The sequence below is a fragment of the Phyllobates terribilis genome, unplaced genomic scaffold (assembly GCF_046119375.1).
Source record: "Phyllobates terribilis strain yellow unplaced genomic scaffold, ASM4611937v1 Scaffold_1__5_contigs__length_1240528914, whole genome shotgun sequence".
NCBI classification, from domain to species: domain Eukaryota; kingdom Metazoa; phylum Chordata; class Amphibia; order Anura; family Dendrobatidae; genus Phyllobates; species Phyllobates terribilis.
The window spans coordinates 214,318,921-214,341,040 of NW_027362761.1; the positions used below are offsets into that span (position 1 = coordinate 214,318,921).

Consider the following 22,120-nt stretch of genomic DNA (forward strand, 5'->3'; position numbering starts at 1 on the left):
CAAACCTAAAAAAGGGGGTGGACAAAAGTATTGGCACCCTTTGAAAAATCATGTGATGCTTCTCTAATTCGTGTAATTAACAGCACCTGTAACTTACCTGTGGCACCTAACAGGTGTTGGCAATAACTAAATCACACTTGCAGCCAGTTAACATGAATTAAAGTTGACTCAACCTCTGTCCTGTGTCCTTGTGTGTACCACATTGAGCATGGAGAAAAGAAAGAAGACCAAAGAACTGTCTGAGGACTTGAGAAACCAAATTGTGAGGAAGCATGAGCAATCTCAAGGCTACAAGTCCATCTCCAAAGACCTGAATGTTCCTGTGTATTCCGTGCGCAGTGTCATCAAGAAGTTTAAAGCCCATGGCACTGTGGCTAACCTCCCTAGATGTGGACGGAAAAGAAAAATTGATGAGAGATTTCAACGCAAGATTGTGCGGATGGTGGATAAAGAACCTCGACTAACATCCAAACAAGTTCAAGCTGCCCTGCAGTCCGAGGGTGCAACAGTGTCAATCCGTACTATCCGTCGATGTCTGAATGAAAAGGGACTGTATGGTAGGATACCCAGGAAGACCCCACTTCTTACCCCGAGACATAAAAAAGCCAGGCTGGAATTTGCCAAAACTTACCTGAGAAAGCCTAAAATGTTTTGGAAGAATGTTCTCTGGTCAGACGAGACAAAAGTAGAGCTTTTTGGGAAAAAGCATCAACATAGAGTATACAGGAAAAAAAAGAGGCATTCAAAAAAAAGAACATGGTACCTACAGTCAAACATGGCGGAGGTTCCCTGATGTTTTGGGGTTGCTTTGCTGCCTCTGGCACTGGACTGCTTGACCGTGTGCATGGCATTATGAAGTCTGAAGACTACCAAAAAATTTTGCAGCATAATGTAGGGCCCAGTGTGAGAAAGCTGGGTCTCCCTCAGAGGTCATGGGTCTTCCAGCAGGACAATGACCCAAAACACACTTCCAAAAGCACTATAAAATGGTTTTAGAGAAAGCACTGGAGACTTCTAAGGTGGCCAGCAATGAGTCCAGACCTAAATCCCATAGAACTCCTGTGGAGAGATCTCAAAATGGCAGTTTGGAGAAGGCACCCTTCAAATATCAGGGAGCTGGAGCAGTTTGCCAAAGAAGAATGGTCTACAATTCCAGCAGAGCATTGTAAGAAACTCATTGATGGTTACCGGAAGCGGTTGTTCTCAGTTATTTTGTCTAAAGGTTGTGCAGCCAAGTATTAGGCTGAGGGTGCCAATACTTTTGTCCAGCCCTTTTTTGGAGTTTTGTGTGAAATGATCAATGATTTGATTTTTGCTTCATTCTCTTTTGTGTTTTTTCTTTGCAAGCAAATTAAATGAAGATAATAATACCAAAGAATTTGTGAGTGTAATCATTTTCAGGAAAAAACTGAGTATTATCTGACAGAATTGCAGGGGTGCCAATACTTTTGGCCAGCACTGTATATGCTCCAGCCCCAATGTCTCCTATGTGATGTATACACTGCAGCCCCAGTGTCTCCTATTTGATGTATGCTGCAGATCTCCCACTGTTCAGTTCTAACTTATGTTAGTAGTGGTGAATTTTCCACGGTGAGGAGACATGCAGTGTAATATGTATCTGTGTTCAGAACAGCTTACTGCTGTAAGTTCTTTACAAAACTCATCATTGCAAAAAGTCGATTGTGCTCCAGGCTGATGCAAACCTGTAAAAACAGTTGCAAGTAGCAACATCATCAATATCACCTAAGATCACATGTTTCACCAAAGAGAATCAGCTCCAGACACTACATTATGACATTAGGGATGAGTTAATTCATTGTTTGACCAAATATAGCAGGGTAATTTTCAAGTTGATAATTTTGTACAACCTGTAAATGATGGTATAAATATCCACATGGACTATTGCAGAAAAAATGGTTCCCCACCCCTGACCAAGCCAAACAATATTGCAGTACACATATATCTATTCATGACTATGATATTTTATTCTGGCAGTGGCTTTTTTAATCTCTTCCCAGTTTTCATTTTTGCAGTTTTCTTTTTCTTCTTCTAAGCGCCATAGCTTTTTTATATTTCGATTGACATAACAGTATGAGGACTTGTTTTTTGTGACTCGTGAAAGCTGAAATTAAGAGATGTTATTACGATACAGTGCTAAAATTGTATAGTGGCAACATAAAACTGTATAGTGGTAACTACCCACATGACTGCATGGTTGACTGTGTTTTTGTATCCACGGATACTGATGAAAAGAAAGACAGTCAGCACAAAGTGAATCCGTCTGCTTAAAGTCAATAGCCCTGTCATAAAATCCACATGAATACATTTTTTAGGGCTTTGACGGAAGCCTCGGTGAAGCCACTGATCTGTGGCAAACACGTGATGTTAACATAGACTAAGTCCAGCTATACACATTAAATGGCTGTCGGTCAAACGATGCTTTGGCCGATCATTTTGTTGACAGCAATCGTGGCGAGCTCTTCCATAGACACTTTGTCAACCAAGCGCTCCTGTGCTCTTTATGAGAAAGCCGTTAACAGATAAGTCTAGCGATGGCTTATCTATGGGAGAACAAAGATCAGCAGCCCGAAATCAGGCATATTCATTCAACATTTTCCCGACGATCAGTTGTTCGAGGCCCCGATACACATTGTTGGCTGAACCCATGGATATCAGTGAGTTTGGCCGACACTAGTCTAATATGTATGGGAGCCATAAGAGTACCTGTATACCTATTTTGACCTGAGTCCTCTATTTAAGATTAGCTAAGAATCTGATTTAAATACCCATTGTCTCCTCATTTAATGTTGTTTCACATAGATAAGTATATCACTCTGCCTTGTTTGCTTTGATGGCAATGCTTACTACTAGAGAAATCTAGACAAAATTACAAATGACATTCAATCAGTGACATTATTAGTGCATGGAAGTAGTGAATTTCTTTAAGACGTAGCAATCAGAGGCTTAAAGGGCTTATCCAGAATGAGAATGAAGGCTCTATTTTTTTCTTTTTCATTAACCCCTTTACAACCTTGGAAGTATGAGTAGGTCCAAGGTTGTATCCCTGCACTCCATGCGGGCTCTGGCGCTGAGCCCACGTGCTTTTGGGCACATGACAGCTGATCTGTACAGCAGACATGTGCCCCTAACAGCCACGGGTGGAACTGCGATCCATCCGTGGCTGTTAACATGTTAAATGCCGCTGTCAATCTCCGACAGCGACATTTAACATGGCCGCTCCGGAAGCGCATCACTAATCCTCCCATCGACGCCTGTGTCACATGACTGCGGGTCGCCAATGGGTTGGCATGACAACCCGGGGTCTACAGGAAACCCCTGCAGTTGTCATTGCTGGGATGCCATGAGCGCTGCCAAGCGGTCGACGCTCATAGCAGATGAGCACTTTTGTTACACATAGCAGGGCTGAAGCAACTTCTGGTCTATTCAGACTTCAGACTATTGAAGCAAGTAAAAAGTGAAAAAAAGATTTTAAAAATATAAAAAAATAAAAAACATATAGAAGTTGAAATCACCCCCTTTCGCCCAATTCAAAATAAAACAACTTAAAAAAAAATATATATATATATATACATATTTGGTATCGCCACTAAGAAACACCCGATCTATCAATATATAAAAAGAATTAATCGGTAAACGACATGACAAGAGTAAAAATCAAAACGCCAGAATTACATTTTTTTGGTCACCGCAATATTGCAATAAAATGCAATAATGAGCGATCAAAACATCTTATCTACACCAAAATGGTATCAATAAAAATGGCAGCTTAAGTTCTCACCCAGCCCCACATCCCAAAAAATGGAGACGCTACAGGTCTCGGAAAATGGCGCCTTTTTTTTTTTTTACAAACTTTGGATTTTATTTTCACCACTTAAATAAAAAAGAACCTATACATGTGTGGTATCTGCAAACTCGTAATCACCTGGAGAATCATAATGGCAGGTCAGTTTTAGCATTTAGTGAACATTGTATAAAAAAAAAAACTATTGTGGAATTTCACCGCACTTGGAATTTTGTTTCCTGTTTTCCAGTACATGATATGGTAAAACCAAGGGTGTTCTTCAAAAGTACAACTCATCCCGCAAAAATCAAGCCCTAACATGGCCATATTGATGGAAAAATAAAAAAGTTATGGCTCTGGAAGGAAGAGGAGCAAAAAACGAAAAAACAAAAATGGAAAAACCCAAGTTTGCGAAGGAGTCAACAGTGTCATGGGCAGTTTTTGGTATTGCAGTTAGTTCAAAAAAAGAAATACACATTTTTTAATCCCAGACAACCTTTCTAGGGTCTCACTTTTTGTAATGTACTCTCAGATGAATCTTTGGCTAACATCCCGGCCATATGACATTACTATACGTATACATATACACAGGTACGTCCTCAATACTAGTTCATTCTGCATATGTACTGTGCACTTCAATGTTAATTAAAAGGACTAAAATTTTAATTGAGCCCACTGCTAAATATTACATTTTCAGTAGATGAATACAATTTTTGGAAACATAATTATAACTAACAGAACAATATTAATAACGCCGGATAATTGATAAACTTGTATTTGGTGCACTGCTGATTTTGCAAGTTTTCCCATCTACAAAGATTGGTCTGTAATTTTTATTGTAGGTACACTTCAACTGTGAGAGACAGAATCTAAAAATGAAAACCAGAAAATCATATTGTATGATTTTTAAATAATGAAATTGCATTTTATTGCTTGAAATAAGTATTTAATCACCTACCAATCAAAAGAATTCTGGCTCTCACAGACCTATTAGTTTTTCTTTAAGAAGCCCTCCTACTCTGCACTCATTACCTGTATTAATTGCACCTCTTTGAATTTGTTACCTGTTTAAAAGACACCTGTCCACACACTCAATGAATCACACTCCAACCTCTCCACAATGGCCAAAACCAAAGAGCTGTCTAAGTGTGGTAGTGGTGAAAGCAATGGTCTGCCCCCCCGGACACTCTAAAGGGTTAATTGTGTATGCCTGAAGATAGAACCCTCTGGGGCTGCAGTTTAGCCTGGGTAGGGTTAACTGTAGATGCCGGCCCAGTAGAGGAAGGGGGAACTAAGTGCTAGTGTCAAGTGCAGGAAGTGACAGTAGTCAGTGTTGAGCAGTAGCGTGACAAGTAACAAGCAGCAGGCTCTAGTTAAGGGCTGCTGGGGACAACATGGGCCTAGAATCCTGGGAAGTGGATTGCCAAACAACCCCTCCACATGAGTCCCTTTGCCAGCTTGGGAACCTCGAGACAAACGTTGGGGCCTGGGGGCATATTCTGTCCGCGAGACTGCAGAAGAATATATAGGACTGCCAGAAGAAGAAGATATAGATATACTGCCAGACACAAAGTAAAGGTTTAGTTGTTTTTATGAACCTTGTGTCCCCTGGATTGATTGATTCCCTGCTTCCAGAAGAAGAATTCCTGGAGACAGAAAAGGCCTGCAGGTCAGAAGTAAGTGGGAGACACCACATACACAGCAGCGTTACCAGGACACACTTTGTGTGTAGGGTGCCAGAGCGAGCAGGCACAACTACTCACCCACGACTACCTCGCTTGGGCACCTTACATAAGGACATCAGAGACAAAATTGTAGACCTGCACAAGGCTGGGATAGGCTACGGGACAGTATGCAAGCAGCTTGGAGTGAAGGCAACAAATGTTGGCACCATTATTAGAAAATGGAAGAAACAAAAGATGACTGTCAATCTTCCTCGGTCTGGGGCTCCATGCATGATCTTGTCTTTTGGGGTAAGGATGATTCTGAGAAAGATCAGGAATCACACTTTGGGGTGCTTTTATGGAAATGGGAAAGGACAACTGCATCGTATTGAAGGGAGGATAGATGGGGTCATGTATGCGAGATTTTGGCCAACAACCTCCTTTCCTCAATAAGAGCATTGAAGATGTGTGGTGGCTGGGTCTTCCAGCATGACAATGAACCAAAACACACAGCCAGGGTAACTAAGGAGTGGCTCCGTAAAAAGCATTTCAAGGTCCTTGAGTGGACCAGCCAGTCTCCAGACCTGAACCCAATAGAAAATCTTTGGAGGGAATTGAAACTCAATGTTGCCCAGTGTCAGCCCCAAAAACTGAAAGATCTGGAGAAGATCTGTATGGAGGAGTGGGCCAAAATCCCTGGTGCAGTGAGTGCAAACTTGGTCAAGAACTACAGGAAACGTCTGACCTCTGTTATTACAAACAAAGGTTTCTGTACCAAATATTAAGTTCTGTTTCTCTATTGCATTAAATACTTATTTCATGCAATAAAATGCTAATTAATTATGTAAAAATCATATAATGTGATTTTCTGGATCTCTCACAGTTGAGGTGTATCTACGATACAAAAATTACAGACCTCTTCATTCTTTGTAGGTGCAAAAGCGGCAGTGTATCAAATACTTGTTTTCCCCATTGTGCCTATTATTTAAAAAAAACAATGTAATGAGTAAGAGGTTTAAAATGTTACTAAACCTTTGTAAGTTTTTTGACATATTGGAGACCTTTTTTTGCCCTATACATTGGTGGGGGTCTGTATCCTAAGACCCTCACAGATCATTCAGAACTTAGACCACAGGACAGAAGCCCTCAGCTCTTGCATGAGCACACACACAGCTCAATAGAAAGTCAAGAGGTCCAAGTTTGAGTGATTGCAGGGGTCTCAGGACCAAGACCCCATCAGATCTACAGTGTCTCCAATATTTCACAAGTTTAGTCGCACTTTAATGGACAGATTCACCTTTGAACTGCATTTTACTATCTATAGAAATAGGAATCATAAAAATAAGTTGAGAGGCATACTGTGGCGTTAACATAGCTTGGTTATTTGCAGAACACAATTTACTTTGCATTTGAGCTACAACTTCATGAGTTGCAACTTTACACAAATTTCTGTGGCAAACAAAAATTCAGGGAGATTCGTACATGAATTTTGCAAAATCTATATTTTGTATCTCAATCATCAGTTTTTTCTTTATACATTCATAACAGCTTGTATGTCAACTATAAACTGGTATGCCAAGGTAAATCATTGCTCAAACTGTAGTGTAGATGCTCTGCACAAAAGCAATAGAAACCAATGATTACATGCACGATGGTAGCTTTCTAATGTCATTTACACCATCAGTCCCCAGTTATACCACAATAAAGATCTGTAATGTGCCTTTTATAGTAAATGTTGTGCTCCCATAGGGACACTCCTATATGTTGCTTTGGTGTCATTTTTTTTACTAGGAGCTTCTTAGGTGCTAAGCATTTAATGGCCATAGTCTCCTGGAATATGGATCCAATCTCGGCAGCCAGCTTGGGTTTTGTCTTCCAACCAATTTATTTATTTTTATTTTTTTTTTCAAGTATTTTCAAAAACCTCTCTTGTGCTCTATCGCTGTGGATCATCGACATTGGAACCCGTTTCATAATACTTCCCTGGAAAAAAAAGCAAAATTATTTATAATTGAGTTATTATGTTTTATGTTATTAGAATTAAAAATGACATATCAAAGTTACACTTAGAGTGGTAGAGCTAAAAAGTTTGTCGACCCTTTAGAAGTTTTGAACTTTTTGTATTAGTTTGATTTAAAATACTGAGTGTTCTACAAGAGACGAGGGTGAGATTTGGGGCATCTATGAAAAAAATAAAAAATATTTACCTGAGTTTTCATTACCTAGGAATGGTTGATGAATACTTGTTATACATTAACCCCTTAGTGACCACCAGTACGTCTTTTTACTGAAATGCAATATAAGAGATTTGCATCCCCTGACAGGTGACTATACTTTAGATGTCAGCTGTACACTATAGCTGACAACTTGCTGCATCAGTCACAATCGGTGTTGGCACCGACTATGGCCAATTAACCCCTTAAATGCTGCGGTCAATAGAGACTATGGCATCTAGATGGTTAACAGACTGTGGGGGCTCCCTCTTTAACTCCATTGGCTCCCTGAGATCTTGGTCATGTGGTCCTGATGTTTTCCATGGCTCTTGGCCAAATAATGACCTTAGAGTCTGCTAGTTATAGTGGCCTGTTCACAAGTTATCAAAATTTAGGTGGTAAAAATAAACTTTTTAATTCCTGTGATTCTTGAAATGCACCTGAAGAGTTAAAGCGTACCTGTAATGTCACTTCTATAAGTTAAACTGTCCCCAGGTCCATGTTAGTGATGCAATGGGAATCACTAACATGCTTTTTCTATGTAAATCACTGCTATACTCACTTGCTAAAATCACTATATATACTTATAACTTACTTGCTCGTTCAGTCATAGGGGTATGCCTTTCTCTATTTAGTCATTCTTGTCGCCATCCACTCAATTTGAATCTTTATTCCACGCTTGCGCACTTTAGATCTGTTCTCCAGCGTTCAGTCTTTATTTCCCATTGCGCAAGCGCAGGTAATGTGCTTGCGCACTGTGAATGAGGTTTCCACGGTAACGCGCGGCTCCCTTGTGCGTGCGCAGTGGTATGCGGCTCCCCCGCGCATGCGCACAGTCAGTGAAGCTGTGAACTCGAGACAGCTTCACTGCACATGAGCGGGGACCCCATTCACAATGAGCAAGCGCATTACACATTATGTGACATGACAGGTTCCCTTTAATGAACTACCTGAAAGAAATTTTGAATATGTTGAGAGGTGCGGTTTTTAAAATGGCATCACTTTGTGGGTTTAATAATGATTAGATCCCCCAAAATCACTTAACCCCTTAAGCCCCGAGGGTGGTTTGCACGTTAATGACCAGGCCAATTTTTACAATTCTGACCACTGTCACTTTATGAGGTAATTACTCTGGAACGCTTCAACGGATCCCCCTGATTCTGAGACTGTTTTTTCGTGACATATTGTACTTCATGATTGTAGTAAAATTTCTTCGATATCACTTGCGTTTATTTGTGAAAAAAACGGAAATTTGGCAAAAATTTTGAAAATTTTGCAATTTTCAAAATTTGAATTTTTATGCCCTTAAATCAGAGAGATATGTCACACAAAAGAGTTAATAAATAACATTTCCCACATGTCTACTTTACATCAGCACAATTTTGGAACCAAAATTTTTTTTTGTTAGGGAGCTATAAGGGTTAAAAGTTGACCAGCGATTTCTCATTTTTCCATCAAAATTTACAAAACCATTTTTTTAGGGACCACATCACATTTGAAGTCACTTTGAGAGGTCTTTATGACAGAAAATACCCAAAAGTGACACCATTCTAAAAACTGCACCCCTCAAGGTGCTCAAAACCACATTCAAGAACTTTATTAACCCTTCAGGTGCTTCACAGGAATTTTTTGAATGTGGAAGAAAAAAATGAACATTAACTTTTTTCACAAAAATGTTACTTTAGACCCAATTTTTTTTATTTTCACAGAGGTAACAAGAAAAAATGGACCCCAAAATTTGTTGTGCAATTTCCCCTGGGCACGGAGATACCCAATATGTGGGGAAAAAACATTGTTTGGGCGCAGGGCAGGGCTCGGAAGGGAAGGAGCGCCATTTGACTTTTTGATTGTAAAATTTGCTTGAATAATTAGCGGACGCCATGTTGCGTTTGGAGAGCCCCTGTGTGCCCAAAAATTGGAGCTCCCCCACAAGTGACCCCATTTTGGAAACTAGACCCCCCAAGACACCTATCTAGATGCATAGTAAGCACTTGGAACCCCGAGGTGCTTCACAAATTGATTCGTAAAAATGAAAAAGTGTTTTTTTTTTCACTTTTTCATTTTTATGAATCAATTTGTGAAGCACCTGGGGGTTCCAAGTGCTCACTATGCATCTAGATAGGTGCCTTGGGGGGTCTAGTTTCCAAAATGGGGTCACTTGTGGGAGAGCTCCAATGTTTGGGCACACAGGGACTCTCCAAATGCAACATGGTATCCGCAAACAAATTGAATGGAAAATCGGCTCAAATTGTTAGCGGACACCAAGTTGCGTTTGGAGAGCCCCTGTGTGCCGAAACTTTGGAGCTCCCCCACAAGTGACCCCATTTTGGAAACTAGACACCCCAAGGCACCTATCTAGATGCATAGTGAGCACTTGGAACCCCCAGGTGCTTCACAAATTGATTCGTAAAAATGAAAAAGTGAAAAAAAAAACACTTTTTCATATTTATGAATCAATTTGTGAAACACCTGGGGGTTCCAAGTGCTCACTATGCATCAAGATAGGTGCCTTGGGGGGTCTAGTTTCCAAAACGGGGTCCCTTGCGGGGGAGCTCCAATGTTTGGGCACACAAGGGCTCTCCAAACGCAACATGATGTCCGCTAACAATTTGAGCAGACAATTTGTTAGCGGATACCATGTTGCATTTGGAGAGTCCCTGTGTGCCCAAACATTGGAGCTCCCCCACAAGTGACCCCATTTTGGAAACTAGACCCCCCAAGGCACCTATCTAGATGCATAGTGAGCACTTGGAACCCCCAGGTGTTTCACAAATTGATTCATAAATATGAAAAAGTGTTTTTTTTTTCACTTTTTCATTTTTACGAATCAATTTGTGAAGCACCTGGGGGTTCCAAGTGCTCACTATGCATCTAGATAGGTGCCTTGGGGGGTCTAGTTTCCAAAATGGGGTCACTTGTGGGGGAGCTCCAATGTTTGTGCACGCAGTAGCTCTCCAAACGCAACATGGCGTCCGCTAACAATTTGAGCCGATTTTCCATTCAATTTGTTAGCGGACACCATGTCGCGTTTGGAGAGCCCGTGATGTGCCTAAACAGTGGAGCTCCCCCACAAGTGACCCCATTTTGGAAACTATACCCCTCAAGGATTTTATTAAGGTGTATAGTGAACATTTTGAACCCAGAGGTACGACACAGAATTTGTTTACATTAGGTCATCATATTGAATAAGTTGTCATTAGTCTTGAGCGCAAGTGCTCGCTACTTGAGTTTGCATCGGGTACTCAGGTATGCACCATGTACAGCGTGTGCTCGAGTGACATGCTCGAGTCCCTGCACCGCATGTTTCACGGTTATTAGACACCCAAAAAAAAACATGCAGGGATCGCTCGTGCATGGCAGGCAATCCCCGTAAAGTTTTTTTGGCCGCGAAGCATATGGGGCAGAGACTCAAGCATGTCACTCAAATACCCTCGATACTCAATGCATACCAGAGCACCCGATGCAAACTCAAGTAGCGAGCACTTGCGCTCAACACTAGTCGCCATATCGTCATCTTTTTTCTTACTTTTGAAAAAAATCCCAACCCCATCACAACCCTAACCCTAACCCCAACCCCAGCCCTAACCGTAGCACAACCCTAACCGTAGCACAACCCTAACCGTAGCACAACCCTAACCGTAGCACAACCCTAACCCTGGCACAACCCTAACCCTAGCACAACCCTAACCCTAGCACAACCCTAACCCCAAACCAAGCCCTAACCCTAGCCCAATCCTAACCCAAGAGTTTATTTTTGACGCCGTTCCTCGTGCGGTATAAGTGATTAGACGACTTTATTCTTCGGGTCGGTGTGATTACAGCAATACCAGAATCATATGGGGTTTTTATGACTGACAGCTGTCACACACAAAAAGACGCATTTTTTGTAAAATCTAGTTTTTGCATCGCCATATTTTGAGAGCTATAATTTTTCCAGATTTTGGCAGACAGTCATGTGACGGCTCGTTTTTTGCGGGATGAGTTGACGTTGTTATTGGTGCCATTTTCAGGCACGTGACATTTTTTGATCGCTCTCTATTCCGATTTTTGGGAGGCAGAATAAACAAAAACCAACAATTCAGGAATTGTTTTTTTTTTTTTTTTTTTATTCTGTTCCGCGTGTGGTAAAATTGATAAGGCAGCTTTATTCTTCGGGTCAGTATGTTTACAGCGGTACCACATTTATATCGTTTTTCTATGTTTTGCACTTTTACATAATAAAAGCAATTTTATAGAAAAAAATATTTTTAAGCATAGCTTTATTCTGAGAGCTATAACTTTTTATTTTTTGGCTGATGGAGCTGTATGTCAGCTTGTTTTTTGCGGGACGAGATGATGTTTTCAGCGGTGCCATTTTTATTTATATTCGTCTTTTTGATCGCGTGTTATTCCATTTTTTATTTGGCGGTATGGTGATAAAGCATTGTTTTTTGCTTCGTTTTTTTTTTTTTTTTTTTTTACCGTGTTCACTGAAAGGGTTAACTAGTGGGACAGTTTTATAGGTCAGGTTGTTCCGGACGCGGCAATACCAAATATGTATACTTTTATTGTTTTTTTTGTTTTTTTTTTTATAATAATATTTATTGATGGGTACATTATATTTTTATTTTTGGTGGATTATTTTATTTATTTATTTTTTTATACTTTTGCAATTTTTTTTTTTTTTTTTTTCACTTACTGACAGTTTTTATACTTTATTACTTTGTCCCACTCTGGGACTTTCACTTTTTTTTCTCTGATCGCCTGCATGGCACAGGAATGCAGCACCATCCCTGTGTCATACAGGCTATCAGCGCTGCACAGTGAGAAGATTGTTTGGAGATGCACTGCGCATGTCCAAACAATCTTCCTGCTGTCTGGTGACCCGGATGTTGTCATGACGACATCGGGTCATCATGGCAACACCCGGGAAGCCTTTGCAGACAGCGCTGGAAGCCGGAAGAGGAGGTGAGTATCTGCGATCACCTCCCCTTGCCCCCGCAATGCTGCGATCGGCTGCGATCGACTTCGATCGCAGCATCGCAGGGGTTAATGTGCTGGGAGCGGTGCAGGACCGCTCCCTGCACATAGTATCGGGTGTCAGCTGTGACAATCAGCTGACACCCGGCGGCGATCGCGCCCGCACAGCCTGTGCGCGCGCGCGATCGCGATGACGTACTAATACAGGTCTGGCTCTTAAGTCCCAGGGCACAGACGCGTATTAGTACGTCAGATGTTGTTAAGGGGTTAAAAACTGAACAGATTCCTTGAAAAAATGAAAAAAACGAAACGAAAAATTACTGCTACATTTTTAAGCCTTCTAAAATGCTAACAAAGTAAAACATCATTTTACAAATGGTGCTGCTGTAAAGCAGATATGAGGGAAATTACATTTATTATTGTTTTTGTGTGGTATGACTAGCTGGATTAAAGGCTAATCATTCAAATTTTGAAAATGTGAAAATGTTTACAATTTTTGTCAATTTGATATTTTTGTAAGTAAACGCAAAATATATCGACCTAAATTTACCATTATCATAAAGTATAATGTGTCACAAAAAAAACAATCTCAAAATCAAAGGCATATATTGAAGCGTTCCAGAGTTATTACTACATAAAGTGACAAGTCAGATTTCAAAAAATTTCCCGGTCACTACAAAATTTTCAAGATCTAAAAAAAAAGAGAATTATCATGCTGTTAGGGTTGTCAAACTGAATTCTCATAGAGGTATTCCCATCTACAAATCTTATGGCACAGTATGAAAGAAAAACAATAGCAGTTTGATTTGCTGGTGGTCTGCTGGTAAAATGATCTCTGAGATCTTTGCCGATCTCCACCAAAAAAGAACACTAATTCCTTTTTCTCTACAGTGGCCCTCTTGTCATCCATTGTACAGGGAACAGCGATGCACACCACATATGTTGTGTAGAAGGACCATATGAAGTTGCTGCAGCTGTTAAATAGTACTGACCAAGTTCAGATAAAGTTTAAGAACCCTCATACACACATATATTTTTAACGTGTATGCATTTTAAGGGATTATAATAAAAGGATTTTTTATGATCACAATTGGAAGCTGGATCGCTCTTCTCTCTTTGTTAAATAGTACTGCTACCCCTTCAATCGCTGCATAGTGGAGGGTCAGACCACTTCCAGTGAGAAGGTTATGACATATCCTACGACTTCACTATAAGAAGATTGCTATTATAGAGGGTTTGTCATAAAACTGTTGAATGAACCAGAAATCATCTGGAAGAATGAACATAAAAAATCTAAATTATACTATATCTTATGTGAAAATGAAACACATCATTCAAATGTGTGAAGGTTTAGATGAGTGTCCAATAGAAAATTAATAACATGACAGGAGCTGAGAATTCAAGCTACCTTCTAAATTCTACCTACCATCTAAAACAGTTTTAGGCTGTGTTCACACGATGCGTATTTCATGCGTTTCCGCGGCGTTTTTGCAGTTGCGTAAACGCCGCGGAAACGCATGAAAAACGCATGGTAGAAGGGCAGCAATGTTCCCCAATGGAAATCCGCATGTGCTGTGCCCATGATGCGGATTTTTCCGCAGCGTTAACGCTGCGGTCAAAAATCCGCAGCATGTCAATTAATTTTGCGGAAACGCGGCGATTTCGCCGCCATTGACTTGCATTAGAACGCGCCAATTCCGCAAGACAGCATTTGTACTTGCGTAATTGGTGCGTTCTAATGTGCGGATGGTACCCGGGTGTGGAGGAGAGGAGAGTCTCATCCACACCCAGGTACCATTAAAAAAGCTGTAAAAAGAAGAATAAAATAAAAAATAAATGTATTCTTACCATCTGTCGGCCCGCGCAGCGCTCCCGCTTGGTTCCCGGCACTTGCAGTGAGTTGTAGGACCTGCGGTGACGTCAGAGTCATGTGACGGGTCACGTGACGCTGACGTCGGCAGGTCTTTCAATTCAAAGTTGCCGGCAGCCGGGAGAACGGAGTGAGCAGGACATCGCGGGCCATCGGAGGTAAGTATATACACTCTCTCGGTTCACACTGTATAAATCCATGCTGTTTGCATGGATTTATACAGTGTGACCTAGTTATCAAGCACTTTCCAGGTGATGCTAACATCGCCTGGAAAGCGCTTGTCAATCTGCATGCGGAAACGCATGTGAATCTGCATGTGGATCCGCATGTATTCTGCAGGAAAAACGCATGCACAATCTGCATGCGTTTTTTCTGCCAGGGAGATGCAGAAATGATGCAGAAATTTTCTGCTTCATTTCTGCATCGTGTGCACATACCCTTACAGAAGAAAGAGCGATAAATACCATAAATACCTAACTGAAGTAATTGCTGTTCAGGAGGTTCACATCAGGCACTAAAATTGCAGGTCTGTATATTTTTACATCATCTAGTGCTCTATTTTTTTTTTAATTACAGTATATTTTATAATCACATTTCAGGTAAACAAGCTCTTCCTACCACTGTATGTGTATAACCTGTGTATAACCTTACATTATTTCTTATCAACAAAGATCATAGCAACAAATAAACGTATTTAATACACAAAGGGGTATTCTTTTGAAATTGGTATAATCAGTTAAACAGCATGAAAACAAGCAAGTTTGCAATTGACCTCCTTTTCTATCTGCTGTTATTCTTCAACTATGAGAACTTTTGTCTTACATAGTTTACAGCTTGTTTCCAAAGAGACCACTAGAGCCTAACATCATTAAGCCTGTTTTACACATATGTGTTTCATAGTCTGAGAATGAACCAAGATGGTTCATTCTGCCATCTGCCATGGATCCCCTGACCCAAATTCGACAGCATCATACAATCCCTGGCAAAAATTATGGAATTACTGGGCTCAGAGGATGTTTATTCAGTTGTTTAATGTTGTTGAAAAAAAGCAGATCACAGACATGACACAAAACTAAAGTCATTTATTTCAAATGGCAACTTTAGGGCTTTAAGAAACACTAAAAGAAATCAAGATTAAAAATGTGGTACTCAGTAAGGGTAATTTTTTTCAGACCCAGCAGAGGGAAAAAATTATGGAATCACTCAATTCTGAGGAAAAAATATGGAATCACCCTGTAAATTTTCATTTCCAAAACTAACACCTGCATCAAATTAGATCTGCTCGTTAGTCTGCATCTAAAAAGGAGTGATCACACCTTGGAGCACTGTTGCACCAAGTGGACTGACATGAATCATGGCTCCAGCACGAGAGATGTCAATTGAAACAAAGGAGAGGATTATCAAACTCTTAAAAGAAGGTAAATCATCATGCAATGTTGCAAAAGATGTTGGTTGTTCACAGTCAGCTGTGTCTAAAATCTGGACCAAATACAAACAACATGGGAAGGTTGTTAAAGGCAAACATACTGGTAGACCAAGGAAGACTTCAAAGCATCAAGACCGGAAACTTAAAACAATATGTCTCCAAAACAGGAAATGCACAACAAAGCAAATGAGGAACGAATGGGAGGAAACTGGAGTCAATGTTTGTGACCGAACTGTAAGAAACCGCCTAAAGGAAATGGGACTTACATACAGAAAAGCTAAACATAAGCCATCATTAACACCTAAACAGAAAAAAACAAGGTTACATTGGGCTAAGGAAAAGCAATCGTGGACTGTGGATGACTGGATGAAAGTCATATTCAGTGATGAATCGCGAATCTGCATTGGGCAAGGTGATGATGCTGGAACTTTTGTTTGGTGCCGTTCCAATGAGATTTATAAAGATGACTTCATGAAGAGAACATGCAAATGTCCACAGTCATTGATGATATGGGGCTGCATGTCAGGTAAAGGCACTGGGGAGATGGCTGTCATTACATCTTCAATAAATGCCCAAGTTTACATTGATATTTTGGACAGTTTTCTTATCCCATCAATTGAAAGGATGTTTGGGGATGATGACATCATTTTTCAAGATGATAATGCATCCTGCCATAGAGCAGAAACTGTGAAAACATTCCTTGAAAGAAGACACATAAGGTCAATGTCATGGCCTGCAAGTAGTCTGAATCTCAATCCAATTGAAAATCTTTGGTGGAAGTTGAAGAAAATGGTCCATGACAAGGCTCCAACCTGCAAAGCTGATCTGGCAACAGCAATCAGAGAAAGTTGGAGCCAGATTGATGAAGAGTACTGTTTGTCACTCATAAGTCAATGCCTCAGAGACTGCAAGCTGTTGTTTAAGCCAGAGGTGGTGCAACAAAATACTAGTGATGTATTGGAGTGTTCTTTTGTGTTTGTTTTTCATGATTCCATAATTTTTCCTCAGAATTGAGTGATTCCATAATTTTTTTCCCTCTGCTTGGTCTGAAAAAAATTACCCTTACTGAGTACCACATTTTTAATCTTGATTTCTTTTAGTGTTTCTTAAAGCCCTAAAGTTGCCATTTGAAATGACTTTAATTTTGTGCCATGTCTGTGATCTGCTTTTTTTCAACAACATTAAACAACTGAATGAACATCCTCTGAGCCCGGTGATTCCATAATTTTTGCCAGGGGTTGTATATGCCTATGAGGCTGTCATGTTCGGTTCATGAGTTTCACAGCTGTTCCATGCATTGTGGTTTGCATTTGGACTGCAAAACACATATGTGTACTTCACCCCTAAGTCCTACATATGTGGCTCCTGCTGTGGAAATCTACAGTTTTCTTTTTTTTTGTAGAATGTTTCTTTAATTCTAAGTTACAAAAAGTGGTTGCATGGCCCATATGAGAAACTGTAAAATAGGAAAAATATTGGAATAACCCATGTGTACACACAGATAACAATAAATTATTTCCTCATAGGAAAATTTATTTTAACCCCTGCTCAAAAGTAAGGCATATAGGCAAGCGTTAGTATTGGCCTGTGAGCTGATATCCATCAGAACATGATCTCCTGATTGGCTTTTATCACATATGTTAGACTAATAGGGTGGAGTAAGTTGGCAGTAACTTTATTGTTGTTACATATTATTTTTATGAATAACATACAGTATATTTAATAAATGTTCAATTCTATAAATTAAGAATAGCTGATCATGCACAGTTCTAAATTGAATTTACCAAAACTGCATGTGCAAGGCAACCAAATGTCTCATTTCCACGTGTAACATGATTTAGTGACTCTTGTACAAAGTCTCTTGAGGATTTTGTTATTATATTTATCTTTGGGTTTTTGGTCATAGGAGTAGAAACACCATATGGAGTAACAGCCTGTGGGGAGGAAAAAAAACAGGCAGATTAAAACACTGATGGAAGTATATTATCATCAAATGAATTCAATCTCTTTTCTTTACATAACAATTAGATTATTGTTGCATTTTTCCTTATTTAAGTTTTTTAAATGTAGCTGTTTTCGTACAGTAAAGCAGAGATTGCTAATACCTTTAAGCTTTTATTGCATGGCAGTCAGTATGGGAGGAGGGGAGTATAGCTGGACTGACAATACTGTGTCAGGAGAGCTGCAGATGTGTTTGTAATTCGACAAAGCCCAGCTCCGCTTTACTCCCTCTCCCCCAAACAGACTGCCCTGAGATGAAAGCTGTAAGGTGTTAGTAATCTCTGTTCTACTCTACTTGAAATCACGCATGGCTCTGCAATGAGACCAGTGAGCAGAGCAGAGTGTTATAACATGTCTCACCAGAGTAACCTATGCTAAGCTATCGTGGGGGCGTGTTCTTTTTACTCCTGTATATTGATGCCTACCTGTGATTGGTCAACATAATGCAGGAGACAAAGTACATGACCGTCAGTGAAAAAGTCTTGAGTAATGCCCCTTGGACTTAACATATATTATAACCTTAACTTTACAAGCTAATATCTCCGCAATGATAAATAAAAATGCAAAACTACGTTTTACTCAGCTCTGCAGCCATGCATGATATGGCTAGTTTAACATTCTAAAACCGGTGAAATGTCCTCTTTAAGAGCAAAAGAGTCTAGTAAACCAGCATCATACCTTGGGGAAAATAAGTATTTGATACACTGCCAGTTTTCCAAGTTTTCTCACCTACAAAGAATGGAGAGGTCTGTAATTTTTATTGTAGGTACTGTAATGCAGCGGCTTCCTGCATTGCCAAAATGTCTGAGGGGGTGTGTTCTGGCTAACCACATACCTCCCCTTCATGTGACTGATCACATGACTGTGACATCATCACAGGTCCTGTGCGCACGGAGGATATATATATCCTGGTGGTTTTGAAACACAAAAAGTCAAGAGACCTGATCCTTGTGTCTGGGACACCATTAGCCCTGGAAGGCATGAGGCCTGGAGGCCACACCTGGTGAGCCTTAAGCCACAGCTTTGGCAGAACAGAGCTGATGGAAGCGGATAGACCCGGCAAAGGTAAAAACGGTGCTTGAAATGGACATTGAAGCTGTTACCTTGCTGAGGACTGTATCTAAAGCCAAGCGCGCATAGCTGCCACTGAAAAGGCTCTAGGATATTACATGTGTAACATGCCTGCGAGACACTGAGATGGACTATGTTATGGGCAGTTTATGATGTGTAATAAACTGCTGGACTTTAGATTATCGGAAAACGTTGCATGTGTGCTTTAATTGACCCGGTGAAGTGAGTGCCCCTCAACATGATCAATAGCGCTACCTCACAATTGGTTAGAGAATGCGGGCAACTGCAGCTTGGTTGCAAGGGGTAACGGCACAGGACGACGAATGTGGATGCAAGTATCTTGCTGTGGCTCGGCGGGGCCACGAAGATTAAAGCATCTGGCTGTAACTCGGCGGGGTTACGAAAATTGTCGTCGCACTCAAACCTGGTTTGCTGTGGCTCGGCGGGGCCACGAAGATTAAAGCATCTGGCTGTAACTCGGCGGGGTTACGAAAATTGTTGTCGCACTCAAACCTGGTTTGCTGTGGTTCGGTGGGGCCACGAAAATTTTTCTGGGGAGAGTGGTGTGAGCAGCGTACCGCGATGGCTATGAATGGAGCAGTATCCCCAGATGGAATGGAGAAGTGGTTAGATGACCGGCTGCAAACGTTCTGCAGCAAAATAGAGTATCCTGAAGAAATGCAGGAGCTGATAAAGATGGCTATGAAGGGAGCAGCAAATGAGACTGAAGCTATTGAGCGATTAAAGTGCCTGTTAAAATCGCAGCAGGCATTTGAGAAATGACAACAGGACTTGGTGCAGGAACGGCAGGAGCTGTTGGCACCTTACAGAAGGGCGGCAGTGGACCACTCCTTGAGTTCTCCTGTGGCACCGGTACTATCCCAGAGTACCCAGGGAGGTAGTAAGAGATGTTGTGAACTGGGTCCTAAGACTATCGCATTTTTTTTTAAAGTACCCCCTACAGGTGTGGTTGTCCAAAAGGGGGTGGAGTCTCAAAAGAGGGTGGAGCATAGAAAACCAAAATTGGTTACTGGTCGTGGGTTGGTACTGCCTAAAAATGACAATTCGACGATTGATAACAGGGTAGCTCCAGTAGAAGGGGTTGACATCAAAGTGGGAGGTGACTTGTTGGTCCACAACACCATGGGGAGTGACACAGACCCCACAGCTGATGGTGACACTACGAAAGTAGAAAGAGAGTTTTGTTAGGAGGAGTTAAACGAGGTGAGAAAGTCCCCCTCTCGTCGTCGAAGGCGCAAGGGCCACAAAAAAGTTGCTCCTGTAGCCTTTGCTGAAATGGTAAATAAAGAAAATGCAATGCTGTGTGCCTTTATTCCGAGTGTGGATCCTCCTTTTGAAGCAGAGGAGATCAGGAGGGAAGAGGAGGTGACATTGCCAGTAGCAACCTCCGGTACAGTATCAGACAACAAAGAAGATCAGGTGGAAGAGTTGGATGCAGTTCTGCAGATTCGTTACAAGCAGGATGATCTACTGAGACAGAAGGATCAGGAACCGACAGCCCTGAAAGGGGGGCTGAAAGAGGAGGTGGCCAATCATGACCAAGAGCTGGAGCCTGTCAGGCAGCAGTATCAGAGTGACATGCAGCAACTAAGGAAAAACATTGAAAACGTGTCCCAGGACCAGCTGAGCCTGGAGTCTGAACGGCAGAAAATAAACCAGGTTGTGAGGAACTTGCAGCGAGAACTGGAGGAAAGCAGCGAGGAAATCAACCAATGGAAGGAAAAGTTCCAGGAAAATAAAAAGGACCTCCGCAAAACCAAGGAGGAGGTTTTGCAGTTGAAGCTTGAGAAACAGGAGTCTGAAGATGAGCTGAACGAGATGAAAAATCATTTCTCCCTGGTGCAGTCAGAGCTGATGCAGGAGAAGCAAAGGCTGGATGAGGGTCTACACCAGCAGGATAGGGAGCTATCTGCATTAAAAGGGGCGCTGAAGGACAAAGTTTCTGGACGCGATCAAGACCTAGAACAACTGCGCGAACAGTTCAACCGGGAGCTGCGTGAATCCAAGAAGGAGTATGATGAACGCAATAGGGACCTGCAACAAACCAAGAGAGACTATGAGGATCTCCTCAAGGTTAAGAAAAAACTAGAGGATGATAAAGCTGATGTAGAGCACATGCGCCAAGTGATTGAGACTAGTGATGAGCGAGCACTAAAATGCTCGGGTACTCGTTGCTCGGGTCGAGCAAATTGGAATACTCGGGTGCTCGACCCGAGCAACGAGCCCAATGTAAGTCTATGGGAAACACGACTTAGGCGGTCTACAGAGGGCCTAAAAATTGCCCAAATCGATGGGAACAGTGCTCAAATGACATGGGAACAGCATGGGGAAGACCCCTGGAAGCATCTCTGACTCCCAGATCACTGCTGTCAGCAATGTGGTCAGAGTATTACACCACTTTTACGGACTCACAATAAAACATACAAAAGCGAAACCAAAATGGATTTTCCTGGGAAATATGTCAAGGAACATCCTTTCCAGGGTAATGATTTGTATATAAGGCAAAATAAATACTCCTCCACAACTTGGGCTATGTTCACACGTATCGTTTTTGATGCGTTTTTGCACTTTTGAATTCTTTCAACCAAAACAAATGTATTCACCAGGAAATGTCATTTTAACATTTTACAACCTTATCTGGCCATGTGGTGTGTGACACATCATCAGACACATGCATACAGTGCTGAAAAGACATGGGAACAGCATGGGGAAGACCTCTGGAAGCATCTCTGACTCCCAGGTCAATGCCTAAAAGTGTGCCTATCATAAGTGATCCTTGACACATGCGAAGATGCCTCCCGCAATGCACCTGTTGTTGCAGACTTGCAACAATCACCGTCCACGTCCTTGTCCCACTGCAGTGTTCAGTTGTCCCTACCCCATTCCTTGGAATGCAAGCGCAAGTATGCAGGCAGCCACCCACCCACCCACAGGCTGCAATACTATACTGACAAATTTTTGACAGCTGCTTGCACTTGAAATGTGGCCTTTTAGGCTCGTGGAGGCAGAAGTTTTTCACAACCTCATGCCTGCGGCGGCCGAGTGTCCATACTCAGTCCCCAGCCGCCACTATATTTCCCGGTATCGCCTCCG

At 41.4% G+C, this 22,120-nt stretch overlaps 1 protein-coding gene across 2 annotated transcripts in view; it reads right to left on the bottom strand.

The window, feature by feature from the left end:
• Positions 1–3,505: 3,505 nt before the first annotated feature.
• Positions 3,506–22,120, bottom strand: part of HSD17B3 (hydroxysteroid 17-beta dehydrogenase 3) — a 318,623-nt gene continuing 300,008 nt past the window's right edge. The window contains exons 10-11 of one of the 2 annotated variants that reach the window (XM_073670987.1): positions 17,719–17,868; positions 3,506–7,449 (exon numbers count right to left, since the gene is read on the bottom strand). In XM_073670987.1, the coding sequence (XP_073527088.1) occupies positions 7,351–7,449; positions 17,719–17,868 (249 nt within the window). In that variant the 3' untranslated portion in view covers positions 3,506–7,350. The remainder of the gene's footprint in view (positions 7,450–17,718; positions 17,869–22,120) is intronic. The other variant, XM_073670986.1, reaches the window with a different exon arrangement.